At 44.9% G+C, this 21,736-nt stretch overlaps 1 protein-coding gene across 3 annotated transcripts in view; it reads right to left on the bottom strand.

The window, feature by feature from the left end:
- The window catches only part of LOC118399138 (RNA-binding motif, single-stranded-interacting protein 3-like), a 391,803-nt gene that overhangs the window by 95,183 nt on the left and 274,884 nt on the right, over window positions 1-21,736 (bottom strand). For all 3 annotated transcript variants that reach the window (XM_052471892.1, XM_052471891.1, XM_052471893.1), the window contains 2 exons: window positions 14,895-15,052; window positions 10,059-10,138 (listed from right to left, as the gene is read on the bottom strand). In XM_052471892.1, the coding sequence (XP_052327852.1) occupies window positions 10,059-10,138; window positions 14,895-15,052 (238 nt within the window). The remainder of the gene's footprint in view (window positions 1-10,058; window positions 10,139-14,894; window positions 15,053-21,736) is intronic.

Here is a 21,736-nt window from a genome sequence, read left to right as displayed (position 1 = left end):
TATAATAATAATATAATAATAATATAATAATAATAATATATGCCATTTAGCAGACGCTTTTATCCAAAGCGACTTACAGTCATGTGTGCATACATTCTACGTATGGGTGGTCCCGGGGATCGAACCCACTACCCTGGCGTTACAAGCGCCATGCTCTACCAACTGAGCTACAGAAGGACCACATCATATACAGTATGTATTGGATACTGGCACAATCACTTGGGCTTTTTTGGGCTTGGGCTCACCCTGGGTCTCGACCCTGCCCTGTCACAACTGGGTACTGGACTTCCTGACAGGCCGCCCCCAGGTGGTGAGGGTAGGCAACAACATCTCCACCCCGCTGATCCTCAACACTGGGGCCCCACAAGGGTGCGTTCTGAGCCCTCTCCTGTACTCCCTGTTCACCCACGACTGCATGGCCACGCACGCCTCCAACTCAATCAACACGACACAACAGTGGTAGGCTTGATTACCAACAACGACGAGACGGCCTACGGGGAGGAGGTGAGGGCCCTCGGAGTGTGGTGTCAGGAAAATAACCTCACACTCAACGTCAACAAAACTAAGGAGATGATTATGGACTTCAGGAAACAGCAGAGGGAACACCCCCCTATCCACATCGATGGAAGAGTAGTGGAGAGAGTAGCAAGTTTTAAGTTCCTCGGCATACACATCACAGACAAACTGAATTGGTCCACTCACACAGACAGCATCGTGAAGAAGGCGCAGCAGCGCCTCTTCAACCTCAGGAGGCTGAAGAAATTCGGCTTGTCACCAAAAGCACTCACAAACTTCTACAGATGCACAATCGAGAGCATCCTGGCGGGCTGTATCACCACCTGGTACGGCAACTGCTCCGCCCACAACCGTAAGGCTCTCCAGAGGGTAGTGAGAGGGTAGGTGAGGTCTGCACAACGCATCACCGGGGGCAAACTACCTGCCCTCCAGGACACTTACACCACCCGATTTTACAGGAAGGCCATAAAGATCATCAAGGACATCAACCACCCGAGCCACTGCCTGTTCACCCCGCTATCATCCAGAAGGCGAGGTCAGTACAGGTGCATCAAAGCTGGGACCGAGAGACTGAAAAACAGCTTCTATCTCAAGGCCATCAGACTGTTAAACAGCCACCACTAACATTGAGTGGCTGCTGCCAACACACTGACACTGACACTGACTCAACTCCAGCCACTTTAATAATGGGAATTGATGGGAAATTATGTAAATATATCACTAGCCACTTTAAACAATGCTACCTTATATAACGTTACTTACCCTACATTATTCATCTCATATGCATACGTATATACTGTACTCTATATCATCGACTGCATCCTTATGTAATACATGTATCACTAGCCACTTTAACTATGCCACTTTGTTTACATACTCATCTCATATGTATATACTGTACTCGATAGCATCTACTGTATCTTGCCTATGCTGCTCTGTACCATCACTCATTCATATATCCTTATGTACATATTCCTTATCCCCTTACACTGTGTATAAGACAGTAGTTCTGGAATTGTTAGTTAGATTACTCGTTGGTTATTACTGCATTGTCGGAACTAGAAGCACAAGCATTTCGCTACACTCGCATTAACATCTGCTAACCATGTGTATGTGACAAATAAAATGTGATTTGATTTGATTTGACATCACGTGACTCTGGACAAAGTCAAAGTCACTTATGGACATATTACTTATTTGTCACTATAATGGCATATTAGCAAGGCTATAATGTCGGTTGAAATAGTGTTCTGCGATGATGGTGCTCTACATTTGAGGGACTGAATACTATCTCTATACCCTTTACACAGACACGTTTCAGGAAAAAAAAGAGATTTTCATTTACCAAATGCTCGTCATCAAACTCCCTGACCTAACAAAATGGATGGCTAGTGGGAGGCAGAGGGGGAGTAGAGTAGCGAGACAACAAAATGCACATATCCAGAACACCGAACATACCACAGGTGCCTAGGGCCATGCTCTCCTCCTCAGCAATCTCAAATCTTCAGTCTGTAAGACAGGCCATGGCCACGAGTCCTGTGACCTAATTATTGAGCAGCTCAACATGATTCTGGTTCATTGTTAAACAAACCGGAACAGTAGGTCCCTGGGTTCAAACATTGAATATTTCTTCATGTCCAGGGCGGTGGTGTTCCATGATCAATGTGTATCTCACAAATCTAACCAAACAAGTCAATATTATACCGTTTGCACGTATATAGCCTTTGCAAAGATATTGCCATCTCTACACATGGTTCTCCGTTTTGCTTATAATAAATCATTGGCTATAATTTCAAATGGTGCAAAAAAACAGTGAGTTTCACAGAAACCCCGAAAACAAGAGCATTTGGCTCCAAAAATAATATTGTGTGCATTGATCTGCATCCAAAAACAAGCTGAGTGGGGAGCGATGAGGAGAAAGAATGCGGATAATGCGAGGAGGGAAGGGTGGATGAGAGAGGATGAGAGAGGATGAGAGAGAGGAGTGAGATCAATCCAGAGAACAGCTGGGGTGGGTTGAGCAGGGTCAAGCTCAGGAGACCGTCTCACAGCCAAGGTCATCCTTTGATCTTCACAGGCAGAAAACGGCCCCTAACCTTTGGGCTGGCTGGAAGGATTCTAAACTCTGGGTTGTCTCTCTCTCTCTCTCTCTCTCTCTCTCTCTCCCCCTCTCTGCTCTCCTTCTGTCCTTACATCTTTCTCCCTCTACTTCTCTCTCAAAGTCAATCATAACCACACACGCCTAAAAGCCCTCGGAGCTAGAGCGTGCCTGTCCTCTACAGAAACGTTGAATAGCATCCAAGTGGTTATTATTATTATTGCTGTAGTGCAGTCGCTGAATACATGTCATTGCTTTGCGACAGTCTCCTGCACACGGAGAGAGAGAGAGACTCATCTTTCTCCTCACCTTGGTTGTGCTCACGGTGCCGGGGATTGATATAGTTCAGTGGTCAAACAAACAACGCGTTGATAAATCCAGACGATTGTCTGTGGGTGAGATAAGAGTCTAATGAGAAAGTGCACGTCGGGGGGTATCCTTTGCAGAGGATCTGTGATGTACTGGGGATTTTAATAACTTCCTGTGTCTCCCTGGTTTAATGGTGAGACACGCAGGCAGCCAGAGCGGAGTTTACCCTATGGGAACAGATTCCATTAAGATGCAATATCTTTCTCAAAAGTGCATTTCTACACTCTAAAATGACCACGGAGGGTCATTATTTCCTATTGCTCTGCATTTCAGAAATGATGATAGTGTTGAGAGGAATAATGCAATCACGGCTGAGGAACATGGAGATATGGTTTATATTGGGTAAAAAAAAACGGAGGGTAATTATAAAATAATATACGATACACCGTCAAATTGATCTTCAGCTTTTCGTCGAAACTCTAGTAAAACAGTTTAATAAAAAACTAATTACGGATCAATGCCAGATCAACCTACATCCCATAATCAAACACGTGCTTGTGCCCTTCTCTTAGACTGCCTGACACTGCTCCGCAAACCAGCAGCTCAAACCCCCAACCTGCTCAGCTGCGCATTAAGTTAAATCTATCGCTGGGAGAGAAAATTGGACACCAGACAGACCGGTTATTACCCAGGAGAATGTGGGAGGGATCTGAAAAATTAACATGGATTACTCAAGTATGACTGACAGTTTCAGAAGGGCTTTTACGACTTACCAAGTGATTTGGGACTTGCCTTAATTCAGCGAGGGATGTTTAATACTGTGGGCTGTCTCGGCTATATCTTGGCACAACAGCGCCTTAGCTGGGCTGGTCGGACGGCTAGGGAGGGAACTTTCCCCGCAGCCCCGGCAGGCCCAGACCCATTGTTCTGCTAAGAATGACGGAATTTTTAGTTGGGCCAACATTTCTGGTTAGGGGGACTGTCTACAGGCCTCGGTTGTGCTTTGGGAGAGGGCGGAGAGGGATGCTTCGCTGGGGTGGCCCCATGAACTCACCTTCTCTTGCATCTGGTTGGTCTGCGGTGGGCAGGTGGGTACGGGGGCTTTACCAAACCAGAAGCATTCATCACGGATAAAGGAAGTACATTTGAGAAAACTGGGGAATTTTGAAGATTTTCCAAATGTAATCTCATTCATATGTGGAGATGCTTTACATGGGAAAGCACTGCTGTGGTCAGGAGGAGGGACTTGGCTTTAGTCGTCCGTGTTTTTGGAATAGAGAGCCTGGGAGACACTGCGGTATCGTGAAAACAGACAAACAGAGGGAACGGAGTAGGACGGTGAGAAAGAGGAACAGGAAAGGGCTTGAACATTTAGCATGTTTCCCGTTTGGGTTCTGTCTCCCGGGGCCATCGCCACTTCCTGATGCGGTTTCCATCATTTACAGAGCATCTACTGGACAACTGGAGTCGACTTTCAACCGCACGGTCAGGTTGGCGGACTAAAACAAAGGAAGATGAAGGGATAAAACAAGAGATTTCTAAATGGGTCTGGACTTGATCTTTGTCTATATTCATGGGGTTACCAAAGTCAGCATGGAGCAACGTAACAGTCTTGGCAAATCCTTATTCCTTCCTTTTTTCCCCCCAATGAAACACACTCACTGCATCGATCAAGCAAAGCATGCTGCCATTTTGATTGTTCCATACCACACTCCAATTCTAAGAGCAAAGGACAGCAATAGTATGAGGTAGTATGGTACTCTAATCTGATCAGTTCGTTCTTCTTGCCGTCATCACTTTGACATGAGACGAGAGCAGCATGGATGAAATCGGTTCACATTGCCAGAATGGAACGACCTGTAATGTATCTACTGTACCTGAGCTCATCTTGCATTTAGAAACGGGTGTCAATGATACGCAGCGTTTTAAAGCATTTGCATGAGAGAGACCTAATCGTCTAGGCTCACACCACTAGGAGGATGAAATCATTTTTATCTGCTCTGCCTTTGACTTTTCAAATGCTCCAGTTCACCCCGTAAATAATAATGCATCCCTATCGGGGTTTACTTCACTATGTTTTAACAACTTTAGCGAGTCCTTACACAGCGTTGGGTGGTTTTACACACTACAGACACTGAAAAACAAGGGTTTCATTTTCATAAACTATTCCTCAAACCTTCTCTCCTGCAAAATAGGCCGCTAATAACGATTTCTTTGTGTGTGTGTGTGTGTGTGTGTGTGTGTGTGTGTGTGTGTGTGTGTGTGTGTGTGTGTGTGTGTGTGTGTGTGTGTGTGTGTGTGTGTGTGTGTGTGTGTGTGTGTGTGCGTGCGTGCGTGCGTGCGTGCGTGCGTGCGTGCGTGCGTGCGCGTTTGGAGTCGAGCGACGGGCGGGCGCAGGCAGCAGCATTGACTGCCGCATTGCACAGAATACCTAAACAGCTGTGGTCCCCCTTCGAAGCGATCGATCATGTTCCAGTCTCTGGATCTCTGGATCAGACACAGGCAGAGCTGACTGCTCCAATCCTCATCCCATCTCACTCTCAGGCTTTAGCAACAGATTGGCGACATAGAAGAGCAAAACGCTTCAGTATGGGATTACGTTTTGCAGTATCACTTGCTCTATTGAATTGAAATGAAACTGGTCCAAGTCAGTTTGTTTGAAAAGATCTAGTAGCTAGTATAGTTGCTGTCTAGTTAGCTACATGTAATGCCACTAATACATTGAAATCCCATGTAACTACTATGCAAATTCAATTGCATGTGCATTTTATTGTAAAGTATATGACCTTCATCTGCGTTTCATTTATCCAATGTCATCCTCTCTCTGCCTCTGCACCACACATCTCCAGCTCTGTCCTTGCTTTATCTCTGAATCACGGACTTCCTGCCCATAGTGGCCACTTCCTGCATATTTCCCTATGGCCCCTTGACGTTAACTGATTACCTGTAGCTGACGTCCGGATATTTACTTCTTCCTATGGGACACGGGGTGACAACTCTACATCATCTCACAGCAACTGGATGCACCGGAGTAGAAAAAACACAACTGGTGGCGGTGCCGTGCCCCATCTCTCTTATATTCCTAAATATAATGGTGTGGCCAAGCAGGCAATTCCAGAGGCTTGTCAAAACGTAGGCCAGAGAGGACTCGCGCAAGCCTAGGGCACTGAGGAATGTGTGCATTGTGCTTCTGGGTTGTGTTACACGGTGATAAGAAAGAGACAGGACTTCATTAGCATTATGTAGATGCTGACACTGCACATTCAGGTCAGGACGAGTGGTTTTGTGTGAGTATGTGTGCGTGTATTTATGCCTGTCAAGGGGACAGTGTGTTTAAGGCCAGTCACGTCCGTCTGACACCCCCCTGCCCACTGAGCTGTCAGAACAGGATGGATGAAGAGGGTGCCCTGCATAGCAATGGTCTCAGGAGAAATACCAGCAGCACCATGACACGACAACACATCATGCTACACCAGGACACACTAGGCTAAAGCTACACTGTGGCCTTCCCAACGCGCTACACTAGGCTAACGCTATGCACGTGCTGTAGCCTTCACGCCTTTAGAAACACAACGCAACGCCCGCAACGCTAACTCTACACTAGCGCGTGTGTAGGAGGAGGATCTGCTCTGCCTCACAAAGAGGCCAGGCGCTCTGAACTCTGCTCTGTCTGGGGGCCTGCAGCTAGAACATCTGCGTTTGATGTTTAGAGGCATTGTTGTTGAGAGATCTCCGTTCGGTAGACAGTGACACCATGTCAAAGTGGGCAGGGTTTTGATCGAGAAAGACAGTACATTTCAACCTCCATACAAAGAGAGACACAGACGATACTGTGGCTAACAAGGTAAAAAAACAACGGGCAGTACTACAGTGACTGGATGAATCAGTCTGTCAATAGCACCAGTTGTCCAATGGGAATGAGCTCTTATCAACGGCAATAACAAGGACAATGTTGTAGTCAAACATGTCACTGTGCAAGAGGAGACCATCAAATCACAGCAGCTTTGCCAAACGTTCTGACATACAGTGTGTTCTTTTTCTTTTCAGCAAGTATTCAGAAAGGATGCTGTGTCAGTCGCCAGGTTTCCATCCAATTGGCAAGAGATCTTCATGGGAATATTCTCAAATCCGCATAAAGAATGTGCATTTTCCCACCCGTGGTGTTCCCACCAAACTGACTTGTTGAAACGCAAAAATGTCGAGTCAATAAGTATTCAACCCCCTTTGTTATGGCAAGCCTAAATAAATTCAGGAGTAAAACGTGGCCTAACAGGTCACATAATAAGTTCCATTGTGTTTAATAACACGATTTGTTTGAATGACTACTTCATCTCTGTACCCCACACATACAATTATCTGTAAGGTCCCTCATTAGAGCAGTGCATTTCAAACACAGATTCAACCACAGAGACCGATTAGGGAGGTTTTCCAATGCCTCTTGGACATTTGAATATCCCTTTTGAGCATGGTGAAATAATGAATGACAATTCGGTGTTGCGCTGAACAACGTGACCCGGAAGTTTTGTCATGTATAATTTACATTTGAGAAATGTGTCGGGACCCATCTGATAGCGGTTGCATATGTGACAGAGATGAAAACCTCTTAGAAACGTAGAAAGAACGGGAATATAAATATGCAACAACTAGGATCGGTTGCTAATATGACTAGGATTGTTCCTTTGGCTTCTAGACATCGAAAGAAAGTTGATATGAAAACCAATGAAACGGAGAGAAACGGCATAGCTGCGGGTCCAATAGGGAAGTAAAAATGCAAATACATTTGCAAAAAAATCGATAATTACTCCTGTCTATACAGAAATAAATCTAATCATTCAAAATACTTCACCATTTACAAGATTTGAACATGTTTTCATTGTATTTTGTTTGGAATGCTCCATGTGAGCAATGAGCATATGTCTCTGTCCTGATCATGTGTAGGGAGCGGAGTTTACGCTCCTGAGCACGCAAAGAAGTACCTGGTTTGCTGCGCGGAAATGTTGGAAAGTGTTGTGGTTTTTTATTTCCACTGCGGATGATAATATATTAAAACTACTTCTCATGGTCTTATCTTGCCTATAGGCTACTTTTGAAGCAAGGTAAGACATGCCGCATATCATATGAAATAAAACCTTCCCGGCTTCAAACAATGAAGCATGTTTTCACAATGCATCTTGCCTCCAGCTCGCGTTGTAAAGCGGTGGGTGATACACTTGACAGCCTGTTGCCTGCACTTGAATGCTGAATGAAAGGCACGCTTCAATTACCAGTTGAGAAATATAAATAGTAGCTCATTTTAATCGTACACCAAAACAGTTTTAACATGCGATTGCATTTAGAATTGTTGCGCAATGGACTGGCTTATAAAAACACATTTTACTCCAGCTGAAGAGGTACAGGAGACTAAATAGGCTTTGTATACTGTGCACGTGTGATAGTTGTTGGAAAAGATACATGATACCAAACACAAAACGATGCTACTTAACCTATAGACCGATAAGCACGATGATCCAATGGTACACTGAGTATACAAAACATTAAGAACACCCGCTCTTTCCGTGACAGAGACTGACCAGGTGAAAGAAATGATCCCTTATTGATGTCACTTGTTAAATCCACTTCAATCAGTGGAGATGAAGGGGAGGAGACGAGTGAAAGAAGGAACCCGCTCAGGGATTTCACCATGAGGCCAATGGTGACTTTAAAACAGTTACAGAGTTGAATGGCTGTGATAGGAGAAAACTGAGGATGGATCAACAACATTGTAGTTACTCCACAATACTAACCTAAATGACAGAGCGAAAAGAAGGAAGCCTGCATAGAATAAAAATACATTCCTGAAGGCACTATAAAAGCAAAACATTGGAAAATAAATTAGCTGATCGCAGAATGAAAAATCTTGTCCATTGGCACCTTTCCTTAGAATTTTCTAAATAAAATAATATTATAGTCCCAAGCACCTGGTTTTTAAGAAGTGACACTTAAGCACAGGCAAAATCCAAGAGGAAGGTTCAGTCTGATATTAACACTGGTTAAAAGGTTTCCCATTACATCCCAGCCTCATATACGCCTGGCCTAGTTACTGGACATAAATCCTGCCTTTAATGACACTGAATGTTCCTGAGTGGCCTAGTTACTGTTCTGACATAAATGGCTTGAAAATGGCTGATAGCCAAACTTGCAGTGGGCTGAAGAATGATTGTACAATCCAGGTGGCAATTTCAGAAAAACAGCTGTAATCGTCAATGGTGGCTATATTCTAAGAGGGCAGTAAAATAGTGCTGTGTCCCATTTGTGGATCCCACTTTGTCATTATGGGGGTGTCAAAAAAACCATCATTTTGAATTCAGGGCCTGGAATAAGTCAAAGGCCTTCCTGAAGGCACAGAAACTCTTCTGCCCTCTGGTCCCTATATTAGTCCCAAATGAACACTTAAAGGGGGGTCTTAGTGCACACGCTGCACCTGGCCTTTAAGAAACTGCTGAGTGATTGATGCAGCCTGTTCTCCTATTCCCTCTGCTTCTAAAACCAACTGAGGCCCCCATCTCTCTCTCCTCTGGTCCCTATTGAAATGAACAGGGGTCTTCTCTCTCTCTCTAAGAAACTGCTGATGCAGCCTGTTCTCCTCCCTCTGCTCTCCAACTCATCCTGTCTCTCTCTCTCTCTCTCTCTCTCTCTCTCTCTCTCTCTCCTCTCTCTCTCTCTCCTGTCTGTCTCTCTCTCTCTCTCTCTCTCTCCTCTTCTCTCTCTCTCTCTCTCTCTCTCCTGTCTCTCTCTCTCTCTCTCTCTCTCTCTCTCTCTCTCTCTCTCTCTCTCTCTCCTCTCTCTCTGTCTCTCTCTCTCTCTCTCTCTCTTGGTTCCCTTGGAGCAGCAGAGAAGCCCGCAGTGTGAATATTAAGAGTGCTTTGGCTGCCCTAGAAGCTCCGGAGTTCAACGGTCGTCAGACAGCCAGGGGAGGCCCTTTTTGACCGGGAGGCGAGCGCCGGCAACGACGCTCACGTCATGCGTCACAAATGAGTTTGTTGACAATCTCCCAAAGAGGGGGAAGTTGAGGCGGTGCAATTTACATAACTGAATCAGGACGGAGGGTTTGGAAGGTGTGGGGGGGATGTTTCAGCAGAGAGGGGAGTCTTCTTACCTGGAATGCCTGGTGGGGTTTTCAGGTATTTCCCATTGAAATGCTGTATCACCACTTCACATTTCTCCGTCGACTCCATCCTGTGACAAAAGGATGAATTCAAGCGGGGATATTATATTACACATGAATGACTACCTCAAACGTGTTATAGAAAACATGCAACAGTCCTTTCATATCTACTGAAGTGCCTCGGCAGAATACAACTCTTACACGCGATGAATGCCAAAAGCATGACATTTCATACATGCAGTACCTTTGAGTATGCATGGAACATTTTCCACGTTGATCCCAATGTAGATTTGAGGCCCTATGACAACACCTATTGTTTTCCTTGGCCGAGTGCCTACAGTATTGTGGCTGAGTCATTTTATGAGGAGGCTAATTGAGGATATACACCCTTGAGTCACAGTGATATCCAAATTCTCCTGGGCTAATTGAGGAAGAGAGTGGGGTGAGCACTAATAGGATATGAGAGACTGGAGAGAGCGTTGACTGTCTGCGTGTCATGGAACGGGAAGAGCGAGTGTGGTGGAGTTACTAAGGGAGTGGAGTCACACAGTGTGACTGTGACTCATTTACAGAGAACAGAGTAGTATCATATTAAACCCTCCCGTCCTCCGCCCAACTCAGACCACTGATCAACTAAAGACGTACGTACCAGTAAGGGGTCTGTGATGTCTCTCTGTGTATCACTGACTAGATTATCCATCCCCTCTATCTATCATCCTGCCTTCTTCACTCTGTCTTACTCTCTCGCTCATCTCTTTTTCTGTTTCATCCTTCTCTTTCCTTTTCTTTCACCCCCCCTGTCATCCATACCGCTCTTCTTGATCCTCTATCTTTCTCTCATGACTCATCCATCTCTTTCTCTCATCTATCCATCCCCCACCCTTGCCTATTTTCTACCCAATATTTCTCACCTGTCTCTCTCTCTCTCTCTCTCTCTCTCTCTCTCTCTCTCTCTCTCTCTCTCTCTCTCTCTCTCTCTCTCTCTCTCTCTCTCTCTCTCTCTCTCTCTCTCTCTCTCTCTCTCTCTCTCTCTCTCTCTCTCTCTCTCTCTCTCTCTCTCTCTCTCTCTCTCTCTCTCTCTCTCTCTCTCTCAGTGGGACCTGTGGTGTAAGTGGGTCAGGTCTCTGTGTCTCATTGTGGCAGGGTGAGTCAACGGAGCCCTTTTCACAGTGAGTGGCCTTGAATGGCCTACCCTGCACACATTCACCCACCGCTGCTGCCAGCGATCTAATGGGGCGCACGCACACACACACACACACACACACACACACACACACACACACACACACACACACACACACACACACACACACACACACACACACACACACACACAGACACAATTACACACACTCTCAGTTCAGAAGTTCCCTTCTTCCCTCCTGCTATTCCCAACGGGAGAGAGGTCCAAGAGGAGCGTCTGTATAGAGCAGAGGTAACCTCTCTGTTCTGCCTAATTCTAAATAAACCCTTCGCCCTACCAAAGCACTTCATACAAACCATATGCAATAATGAACTTCTGTCACGAGTGGAACTAAGGGGTTGATTTCTAACTGGTCAAATGTATCTCCTGTGAGTAGTTGGATCAGAACTAGTCTTTACCTCTAGAACTAGTCGTTACCTCTCTCTCAATTACACTTCAATTCTCTCTCTTTCTCTCTCAATTCAATTTAAGGGGCTTTATTGACAGGGGAAACATATGTTAACATTGCCAAATCAAGTGAAATAGATAATAAACTAAAGTGAAATAAACAATAAAAAATGTACAGTAAACATTACACTTACAAAGGTTCCAAAAGAATAAATACATTTCAAGTGCCACATTATGTCTATATACAGACTCACTCTCTCACTCTGTTACAACCTGTTCTCTCTCTCTCCTTCTGTTCCACCCTCCCATCTCCCTCACCCCTCCCTCCTGCTCTCTCAGGTCTGACGGACCCCTGTCAACCACCCTGGCTGCTCTGCCTCCTCTCTGCTCTCTGTGAGGCAGGGAGGCCTGATGGTTAATGACATCAGGTGATCATGTCCACAGTGATTAGCTGTGAGGCCCCCAGTAATTGGCTCTGATAACAGTGATGGAGGAGTGCAGAAACACTTAGCAAGGTTTACTCTCTCTAATGCCCCTCTGTCCCTCAACATCTGTGGACTAGAGGCTGGGGCCCTCTTTCTCAACAACTGATTGTTTAAACCTCAAATGGACGGTACCATATTCCCTATGTAGTGAATTGCTTTTGAGCAGAGACCAGGGAATATATGCACTATATAGGGAATAGGCTACCATCTTGTCTCTCTCGCTCTCTCCTTCTGCCTTTCCATCTCTCTTGCTCACTCCCTATTTCTTCAGCCCCCATCCCTCTTTCTGCTCTCCCGCTCTATGGACTTTCTCCCCCCCATCTCACTGTTCTTCTTTCCTCAACAGTCTCCCTAAGCATATCTCTGTTCTTCTTTCCTCAACAGTCTCCCTAAGCATCTATCTGTTCTTCTTTCCTCAACAGTCTCCCTAAGCATCTCTCTGTTCTTCTTTCCTCAACAGTCTCCCTAAGCATCTCTCTGTTCTTCTTTCCTCAACAGTCTCCCTAAGCATCTCTCTGTTCTTCTTTCCTCAACAGTCTCCCTAAGCATCTCTCTGTTCTTCTTTCCTCAACAGTCTCCCTAAGCATCTCTCTGTTCTTCTTTCCTCAACAGTCTCCCTAAGCATCTCTCTGTTCTTCTTTCCTCAACAGTCTCCCTAAGCATCTCCCTGTTCTTCTTTCCTCAACAGTCTCCCTAAGCATCTCTCTGTTCTTCTTTCCTCAACAGTCTCCCTAAGCATCTCTCTGTTCTTCTTTCCTCAACAGTCTCCCTAAGGTCTCCCCAAGCATCTCCTGTTCTTCTTTCCTCAACAGTCTCTAAGCATCTCCCTGTTCTTCTTTCCTCAACAGTCTCCCTAAGCATCTCTCTGTTCTTCTTTCCTCAACAGTCTCTGCATCTCCCTGTTCTTCTTTCCTCAACAGTCTCCCTAAGCATCTCCCTGTTCTTCTTTCCTCAACAGTCTCCTAAGCATCTATCTGTTCTTCTTTCCTCAACAGTCTCCCTAAGCATCTCTCTGTTCTTCTTTCCTCAACTGTCTCCCTAAGCATCTATCTGTTCTTCTTTCCTTAACAGTCTCCCTAAGCATCTCCCTGTTCTTCTTTCCTCAACAGTCTCCCTAAGCATCTCTCTGTTCTTCTTTCCTCAACTGTCTCCCCAAGCATCTATCTGTTCTTCTTTCCTCAACAGTCTCCCTAAGCATCTATCTGTTCTTCTTTCCTCAACAGTCTCCCTAAGCATCTCCCTGTTCTTCTTTCCTCAACAGTCTCCCTAAGCATCTCTCTGTTCTTCTTTCCTCAACAGTCTCCCTAAGCATCTGTTCTTCTTTCCTCAACAGTCTCCCTAAGCATCTCTCTGTTCTTCTTTCCTCAACAGTCTTAAGCATCTCTCTGTTCTTCTTTCCTCAACAGTCTCCCTAAGCATCTCTCTGTTCTTCTTTCCTCAACAGTCTCCTAAGCATCTCTCTGTTCTTCTTTCCTCCCTCAACAGTCTCCCTAAGCATCTCTCTGTTCTTCTTTCCTCAACAGTCTCCCTAAGCATCTCTCTGTTCTTCTTTCCTCAACAGTCTCCCTAAGCATCTCTCTGTTCTTCTTTCCTCAACAGTCTCCCTAAGCATCTATCTGTTCTTCTTTCCTCAACAGTCTCCCTAAGCATCTCTCTGTTTTTGCCTCTCCCTTCCACTCCTCTTTTTCCCCATCATATTACTTCCCCACTCAGCCCTACTTGAACAGGTGGAGTGTGTTAGCCTGCGCTGAGCTGTTGTGTTGGTGTGTGTGTGTGTGTGTGTATTGATCTGCAGGAGTCTGCCTGTCAATCCTTCTGTAACCCACTGTAATAGAGTGGGGAATAGGAGGGGACTGCAGCACGGGCTGATTAAGAGAAATCTCTGCAAGATGGTGTTGTTGTTCTCATGAACACCTTCCTCTGGGTAAACAAGCCGGGAGTGTTGTGTTGTGGGGAGAGAAACGAGAGCAGTGTGGAGAATGAGGAGGACGTACGTGACTTTGAAGGGATAGGAGGGTAAAGTCTCATTTTACAGGAGGAAAATAGAGCCTCGACAAGTAGCATAATGCTATGCAGACACAAGTGTCAATATCTCACGGACCCCCCCCCCCCCCACACGCACTTCCCCTCCACACACATGCACCCCTCACCCCAAACACACACATACACACTCTTCAGGCAATACAGAATCTGTCTTTGGCGTGAGTGTGTGTATTCCAGCAAGCAGTGGTGGAAAAGTACCCAACTATCGTACTTGAGTAAAAGTGAAGATACCTTAATAGAAAAACGACTCAAGAAAAAAGTAAAAGTCACCCAGTAGAATTCTACTTGAGTAAAAGTATAAATAATTTCTAATTCCTTACATTAAGCGAACCAGATGGCAACATTTGGTTGTTTTTTAAATTTCTTTACGGAAAGCCAGGGGCGCCAACACTCAGACATCATATAGAAACGAAGCATGTGTGTTTAGTGAGTCCGCCAGATCAGAGGCAGTAGGGATGACCAGGGATGTTCTGTGTGTGAATTTGACTATTTTCCTGTCCTGATAAGCATTCAAAATGTAATGAGTACTTTTGGGTGTCAAGGAAAATGTATGGAGTAAAAAGTACAATATTTTCTTAAGGAATGTAGTGAAGTAAAAAATAGAAAAAAAATATCAAAAGTAAAGTACAGATACCCCCAAAATACGACTTAAGTAGTACTCTAAAGTATTTTTACTTAAGTACTTTACACCAGTGCCAGCAAACATACCTGGCGAAGCCGACCCCTCTGCTGACCCCGTTGGCGTCTCTCAGGATGCGCGTGGAGATGACGTGACCGAACGGCTTCAGCATGTTCTCCAGCTCCTGCTCATCCATGGATACCGGCAGGTTGGAGATGTACAGGTTGGTGGGGTCCTGCTCCTGTTGCTGTGGAGCGAGAGAGAGATTCAGATTTAGATTCAGAGAGCTTTGCTGTCCCAACATTGGGCCACTTGGTTTCAGAACCATACACAAAGACAGATCCACAGTAAAACAGAGAGAACGAGGAAGCGTGTTAGAAATGATGTATCAGTTATGCTTTAAATCATCTATAGATTTCACATGCCTGGGAATACAGATACACATCTGTTGATCACAGATACCTTTAAAAAAGGGCAGGGGTATGCTCGTCCACACAACGCCATACATGTGGTCTGCGGTTGGGAGGCCGGTTGGACGTACTGCCAAATTCTCTAAAACGATGTTGGAGGTGGCTTATGGTAGAGAAATGAAAATTCAATTATCTGGCAACAGCTCTGGTGGACATCCCTGCAGTCAGCATGTCAATTGCTCCCTCAGTCAGCAGGCTCCCTCAAAACTTGACACATCGGTGGCATTGTGTTGTGTGACAAAACTTCACATTTTAGTGGCCTTTTATTGTCTGTATGTGTTTCTGAATACTGATGTGTGTATGTGTACACCAGTGAGTGTGTAAGTGTACACTAATGTGTGTGTGTGTGGTCTGTAGCGCCCGAGGGTTCTAGCTAGCTAGTGGGGGCACAGCTGGAGGGGCAGAGCCAGGGAGAGAGGGTGGCAGCGGGCCAGCTGCGTCTCTCCAATACGGCCAGTCTGGACACCCACCAGCACTCATCTATCACATCTCATCACACTTTTTAGCCTGCCGAACCGAGGGCTACACTGGAGTACAAGCAGCCACGGCAAGGCATACATTTTTTAACAGTAGTGTCTTCTATTCTCCTGAATGAGAGCAAGCTGTGCTGTGGTATAGCTAGCAGGTTAGCTAGCAGCCCCGAGGGCTAACACCTAAACATGATACTTCACTTTAGCCACAGAGAAGAATGACCAGCCAAGGAATCCACTTTACCAGCAGCCTCTTCCCATTTCCTTAATGAGAGCAAGCAGTGCTGTGCTGCTAGAAGGCTAGGAGGCTAACAACCCTGAGGGCTAACACCTAAACATGGTACTTCACTTTAGCCACAGAGAGGAATGACAAAACCCAACCCAGACATCAACAGACATGACCCCTTTAAAATGGCCTCTTCAGAGGTAGAGGGAACAAACTGTGACTAAGCCTTGGGCACTTCTTATTTTCTACTCAGTGCTTCTTCCCTCTCTCTCTTTTCCCCTCTTTTTGCTTTGTTCTCTCTCTCTTTTTGCTTCTTCCCTCTCTCTCCTTTCCCCTCTTTATGCTTTGTTCTCTCTCTCTTTTTGCTTCTTCCCTCTCTCTCCTTTCCCCTCTTTATGCTTTGTTCTCTCTCTCTTTTTGCTTCTTCCCTCTCTCTTTTCCCCTCTTTTTGCTTTGTTCTCTCTCTCTTTTGTTTCTTCCCTCTCTCGTTTCTCTTTTCCCCTCTGCTTTGCTTCTTCCCTCTCTCTTTTGCTTTTTGCTTCTTCCCTCTTTCTCTTTTCCCCTCTTTTGCTTTGTTCTCTCTCTTTTGTTTCTTCCCTCTCTCGTTTCTCTTTTCCCCCTTTTTGCTTCTTCCCTCTTTCTCTTTTCCCCTCTTTTTGCTTCTTCCCTCTTTCTCTTTTCCCCTCTTTTGCTTTGTTCCTCTCTTTTTGCTTCTTCCCTCTCTCTCTTTCCCCTCTTTTGCTTTTTCTCTCTCTTTTTGCTTCTTCCCTCTTTCTCTTTTCCCTCTCTTTTGCTTCTTCCCTCTCTCTCTTTTCCCTCTTTTGCTTTGTTCTCTCTCTTTTGCTTCTTCTCTCTCTTTTCCCTCTTTTGCTTTGTTCTCTCTCTTTTTGCTTCTTCCCTCTTTCTCTTTTCCCCTCTTTTGCTTTGCTTCTTTTTGTTTCCTCTCGTTTCTCTTTTCCCCTCTTTTTGCTTCTTTCTCTCTCTTTTCCCCTCTTTTCTTTGTTCTCTCTCTTTTTGCTTCTTCCCTCTTTCTCTTTTCCCCTCTTTTGCTTTGTTCTTCTCTTTTTGTTTCTTCCCTCTCTCGTTTCTCTTTTCCCCTCTTTTTGCTTCTTCCCTCTTTCTCTTTTCCCCTCTTTTGCTTTGTTCTCTCTCTTTTTGCTTTGTTCTCTCTCTTTTTGCTTTGTCTTTTTGTTCTTCCCTCTTTCTCTTTTCCCCTCTTTTGCTTTGTTCTCTCTCTTTTGCTTCTTCCCTCTCTCGTTTCTCTTTTCCCCTCTTTTGCTTCTTCCTCTTTCTCTTTTCCCCTCTTTTGCTTTTCTCTCTCTTTTTGCTTTGTTCTCTCTCTTTTGCTTCTTCCCTTTTCTCTTTTCCCTCTTTTGCTTTTTTCCTTTGTTCTCTCTCTTTTTGCTTCTTCCTTTCTCTTTTCCCCTCTTTGCTTTGTTTCTCTCTCTTTTGCTTTGTTCTCCTCTTTTGCTTCTTCCCTCTTTCTCTTTTCTCTTTTGCTTTGTTCTCTCTCTTTTTGCTTCTTCCCTCTTTCTCTTTTCCCCTCTTTTGCTTTGTTCTCTCTCTTTTGTTTCTTCCCTCTCTCGTTTCTCTTTTCCCCTCTTTTGCTTCTTCCCCTCTCTCTTTTCCCCTCTTTTGCTTTGTTCCCTCTCTTTTGCTTCTTTCTTTCTCTTTTCCCCTTTTCTTTTTCCTCTCTTTTTGCTTCTTCCCTCTCTCGTTTCTCTTTTCCCCTCTTTTTGCTTCTTCCCTCTTTCTCTTTTCCCTCTTTTTGCTTCTTCTTTCTCTTTTCCCTCTTTTGCTTTGTTCTCCCTCTTTTTGCTTCTTCCCTCTTTCTCTTTTCCCCTCTTTTTTTGTTCTCTCTCTTTTTGTTTCTTCCCCTCTCGTTTCTCTTTTCCCCTTTTTGCTTCTTCCTCTTTCTCTTTTCCCTCTTTTTGCTTTTTCTCTCTTTTTCTTTGTTCTCTCTCTTTTTGCTTCTTCCCTCTTTCTCTTTTCCCCTCTTTTGCTTTGTTCTCTCTCTTTTTGCTTTTCTCTTTTGCTTCTTCCCTCTTTCTCTTTTCCCTCTTTTGCTTTGTTTCTCTCTTTTTGCTTTGTTCCTCTCTTTTTGCTTTGTTCTCTCTCTTTTGCTTCTTCCCTCTTTCTCTTTTCCCCTCTTTTGCTTTGTTCTCTCTCTTTTTGCTTTTTCTCTCTTTTTGCTTCTTCCCTCTTTCTCTTTTCCCCTCTTTTGCTTTGTTCTCTCTCTTTTTGCTTTTCCCTTCCTCTTTTCCCTCTTTTGCTTTGTTCTTTCTCTTTTTGTTTCTTGCTTTGTTTCTCTTTTCTCTTTTTGCTTCTTCCCTTCTCTCTTTTCCCCTCTTTTGCTTTGTCTTTTTGTTTCTTCCCTCTCGTTTGTCTTTTCCCCTCTTTTTGCTTTGTTCTCTCTCTTTTTGTTTCTTCCCTCTCTCGTTTCTCTTTTCCCCTCTTTTTGCTTCTTCCCTCTTTCTCTTTTCCCCTCTTTTTGCTTCTTCCCTCTTTCTCTTTTCCCCTCTTTTGCTTTGTTCTCCCTCTTTTTGCTTCTTCCCTCTTTCTCTTTTCCCCTCTTTTTGCTTTGTTCTCTCTCTTTTTGTTTCTTCCCTCTCTCGTTTCTCTTTTCCCCTCTTTTTGCATTGTTCTCTCTCTCTTTTTGTTTCTTCCCTCTCTCTCTTTTCCCCTCTTTTTGCTTTGTTCTCTCTCTTTTTGCTTTGTTCTCTCTCTTTTTGCTTCTTCCCTCTTTCTCTTTTCCCCTCTTTTGCTTTGTTCTCTCTCTTTTTGCTTTGTTCTCTCTCTTTTTGCTTTGTTCTCTCTCCTTCTTCCCTCTTTCTCTTTTCCCCTCTTTTGCTTTGTTCTCTCTCTTTTTGCTTTGTTCTCTCTCTTTTTGCTTTGTTCTCTCTCTTTTTGCTTTGTTCTCTCTCTTTTGCTTTGTTCTCTCTCTTTTTGCTTCTTCCCTCTTTCTCTTTTCCCCTCTTTTGCTTTGTTCTCTCTCCTTTGTTCTCTCTCTTTTTCTTTGTTCTCTCTCTTTTTGCTTTGTTCTCTCTCTTTTTGCTTTGTTCTCTCTCTTTTGCTTTTTCTCTCTCTTTTTGCTTCTTCCTCTTTCTCTTTTCCCCTCTTTTGCTTTGTTCTCTCTCTTTTTGCTTTGTTCTCTCTCTTTTGCTTTGTTCTCTCTCTTTTTGCTTTGTTCTCTCTCTTTTTGCTTTGTTCTCTCTCTTTTTGCTTTGTTCTCTCTCTTTTGCTTTGTCTCTCTATTTGCTTTGTTCTCTCTCTTTTTGCTTCTTCCCTCTCTCTCTTTTCCCCTCTTTTTGCTTTGTTCTCTCTCTCTATTTGCTTCCTCCCTCTTTTTGTGCTATCGATAGAGAGCAGAGGAAGTATCTCAGCCGTCCTGTTTCCGTCCGACTGTCAGTCTTTTCTCTGATTAATTAAGTGTCTTATCGAACAGGACACGGAGGATCTGATTAAAACCCATGCTGAAAAAACAGGAAAACATTGGTCTTCTTCTAACCAGGAACTCAATTAGCAGATTTCAGGGAAAATAACAAGACCTTGTTGTTTTGGTGGTTTAACACCATTCTGTCCCTTACAAAAAAAGACAGCAGTCAGAGTGCAGTATAACTGCAATACACTGCAAATACTGTGTCCAAAATAGGACCGTTTTTAAAATGTCAGTAATTTTGCAGTGTAACTGCAGTGTAACTGCAGTGTAACGTCCAAAATACCACAGGTCAACTGCAGTTACTGCACTCTTACTGCAGTTTCAAAACTGCAATCTTTTTTTGTAAGGGGTCCATCCTAAAGTATGTTTTACATGGTGTATTCATGAGTTACTGGGGGGTACAGCTTAATGTAGGTAGCATGAGGCAGTGCAGAAAGGTCCTCAACTCTTAATTAGAAGTTAGTTATATACAATTGTATTCCATTACAGCCCATTGATTTCCAGAGGGCCAGTATTCAGAATTATGTCAGATAAATTCTAAATTCAATATTAAGGCAGAAACTGGTTCACATAGTTAGACATGCATTAGCTCATATCAAAATGGTTCAGCCAATGAGTAGGGCGTGAAGGACTGTGTGCGTGTGCGTGTGTGTGTGTGTGTCAGCGTGTGTGTGTGTGTGTGGGTGCGTGCGTGTGTGAGTGTGTGTGTGTGTCAGCGCGTGTGTGTGTGTGGGTGTGTGCGTGTGTGTGTGTGTGTGTGTCAGCGTGTGTGTGTATGTGTGTGGGTGCGTGCATGCATGCGTGAGTGTATGTGTGTGTCAGTCAGTGTGTGTGTGTGTGTGTGTGGGTGCGTGCGTGCGTATGTGTGTGTGTGTGTCAGCGTGTGTGTGTGTGTGTGTGTGTGTGCGTGTGCGTGCGTGTGTGTGTGTGTCAGCGTGTGTGTGTGTGTGTGTGTCAGCGTGTGTGTGTGTGTGTGTGTGTGTGTGTGTGTGTGTGTGTGTGTGTGTGTGTGTGTGTCAGCGTGTGTGTGTGTGTGGGTGCGTGCGTGCGTGTGTGTGTGTGTGTCAGCGTGTGTGTGTGTGTGTGTGTGTGTGTGTGTGTGTGTGTGTGTGTGTGTGTGTGTGTGTGTGTGTGTGTGTGTGTGTGTGTGTGTGTGTGTGTGTGTGTGTGTGTGTGTGTGTGTGTGTGTGTGTGTGTGTGTGTGTGTGTGTGTGTGTGTGTGTGTGTGTGTGTGTGTGTGTGTGTGTGTGTGTGTGTGTGTGTGTGTGTGTGTGTGTGTGTGTGTCAGCGTGTGTGTGTGTGTGTGTGTGTGTGTGTGTGTCAGCGTGTGTGTGTGTGTGGGTGCGTGCGTGTGTGTGTGTGTGTGTGCGTGTGTGTGTGTGGGTGTGTGTGTGTGTGTGTGTGTGTGTGTGTGTGTGGGGGGGTGCGTGTGGGTGCGTGCGTGCGTGAGTGTGTGTGTGTGTGTTAACGGGCGGCCCAGCGCTTGCAGAGGGATTAACATGTGGATCTCTTTTACACTTGGACGTCTCACTAAATTTCCGCTTTGATGGCATTCTGCCTCACACACCCAGTAATACCCCCCGCTGTTGCCTTTCCTTCCAGATGAAAAGGTTGGAGGGAGGATTGGAAAGGAGTGCGTTTTGACGCAAGGTGAGATGGGCCGGACCCATTCCTCCAGGAGATTTAATTTTGCATATGCTCAGCTGTCGGGCCATAAATGAAAAAGTAATTGAGGTGAATGTGTATGTGTGTGTATGTTTGTCTAAGTGTGTGTCATGGTGTGTGTGTGTTTGTCTATGTATCAGCAAATGTGTGCATGTACAAGGGGATGAGTGTGTGTGTGTGTGTGTGTCATTGCTTGCAGGGGCCTTGGCAAAGTGTCTCCTTGCCATTGAGCTGTGCTGTGGAAGGTTAATGGGATGCCTGCAGGCTGTAGGGGCTCTTTGATGGGGATAATTCCTCCACCTTGCCACGAGGAAGATGACGGTGCCCCGTATCACTTCCACTGACGGATGGCACGCAGCGCCCGAACCGACAGCCTCTGTCATATTAAGGGTCTGCTCTGTTTACCTCAGTATAATTTCAATGAATATTACCTTGTTGTAGGGGAGGGAGAGAGAACAAGAGACAGGGGGGAGAGAATGAGAGAATGAGAGAGAGGGAAGGAAAAGAGGGAAGGGGATTGAGAGAAAGAGATAGAGACGATGAGCTCTGACATGACATGGAGAGAGGTATGACACATAAAAGAGTCCTTAAGGATAAGGCCATTAACAGCGCTCACGTTCTGCCTCCAGGCAATCCAGCTTGTATTCATTGAAATGCTAAA

The sequence above is a fragment of the Oncorhynchus keta genome, chromosome 20, assembly GCF_023373465.1.
Source record: "Oncorhynchus keta strain PuntledgeMale-10-30-2019 chromosome 20, Oket_V2, whole genome shotgun sequence".
NCBI classification, from domain to species: Eukaryota; Metazoa; Chordata; class Actinopteri; order Salmoniformes; family Salmonidae; genus Oncorhynchus; species Oncorhynchus keta.
This window is presented reverse-complemented; position numbering and strand designations above follow the sequence as displayed.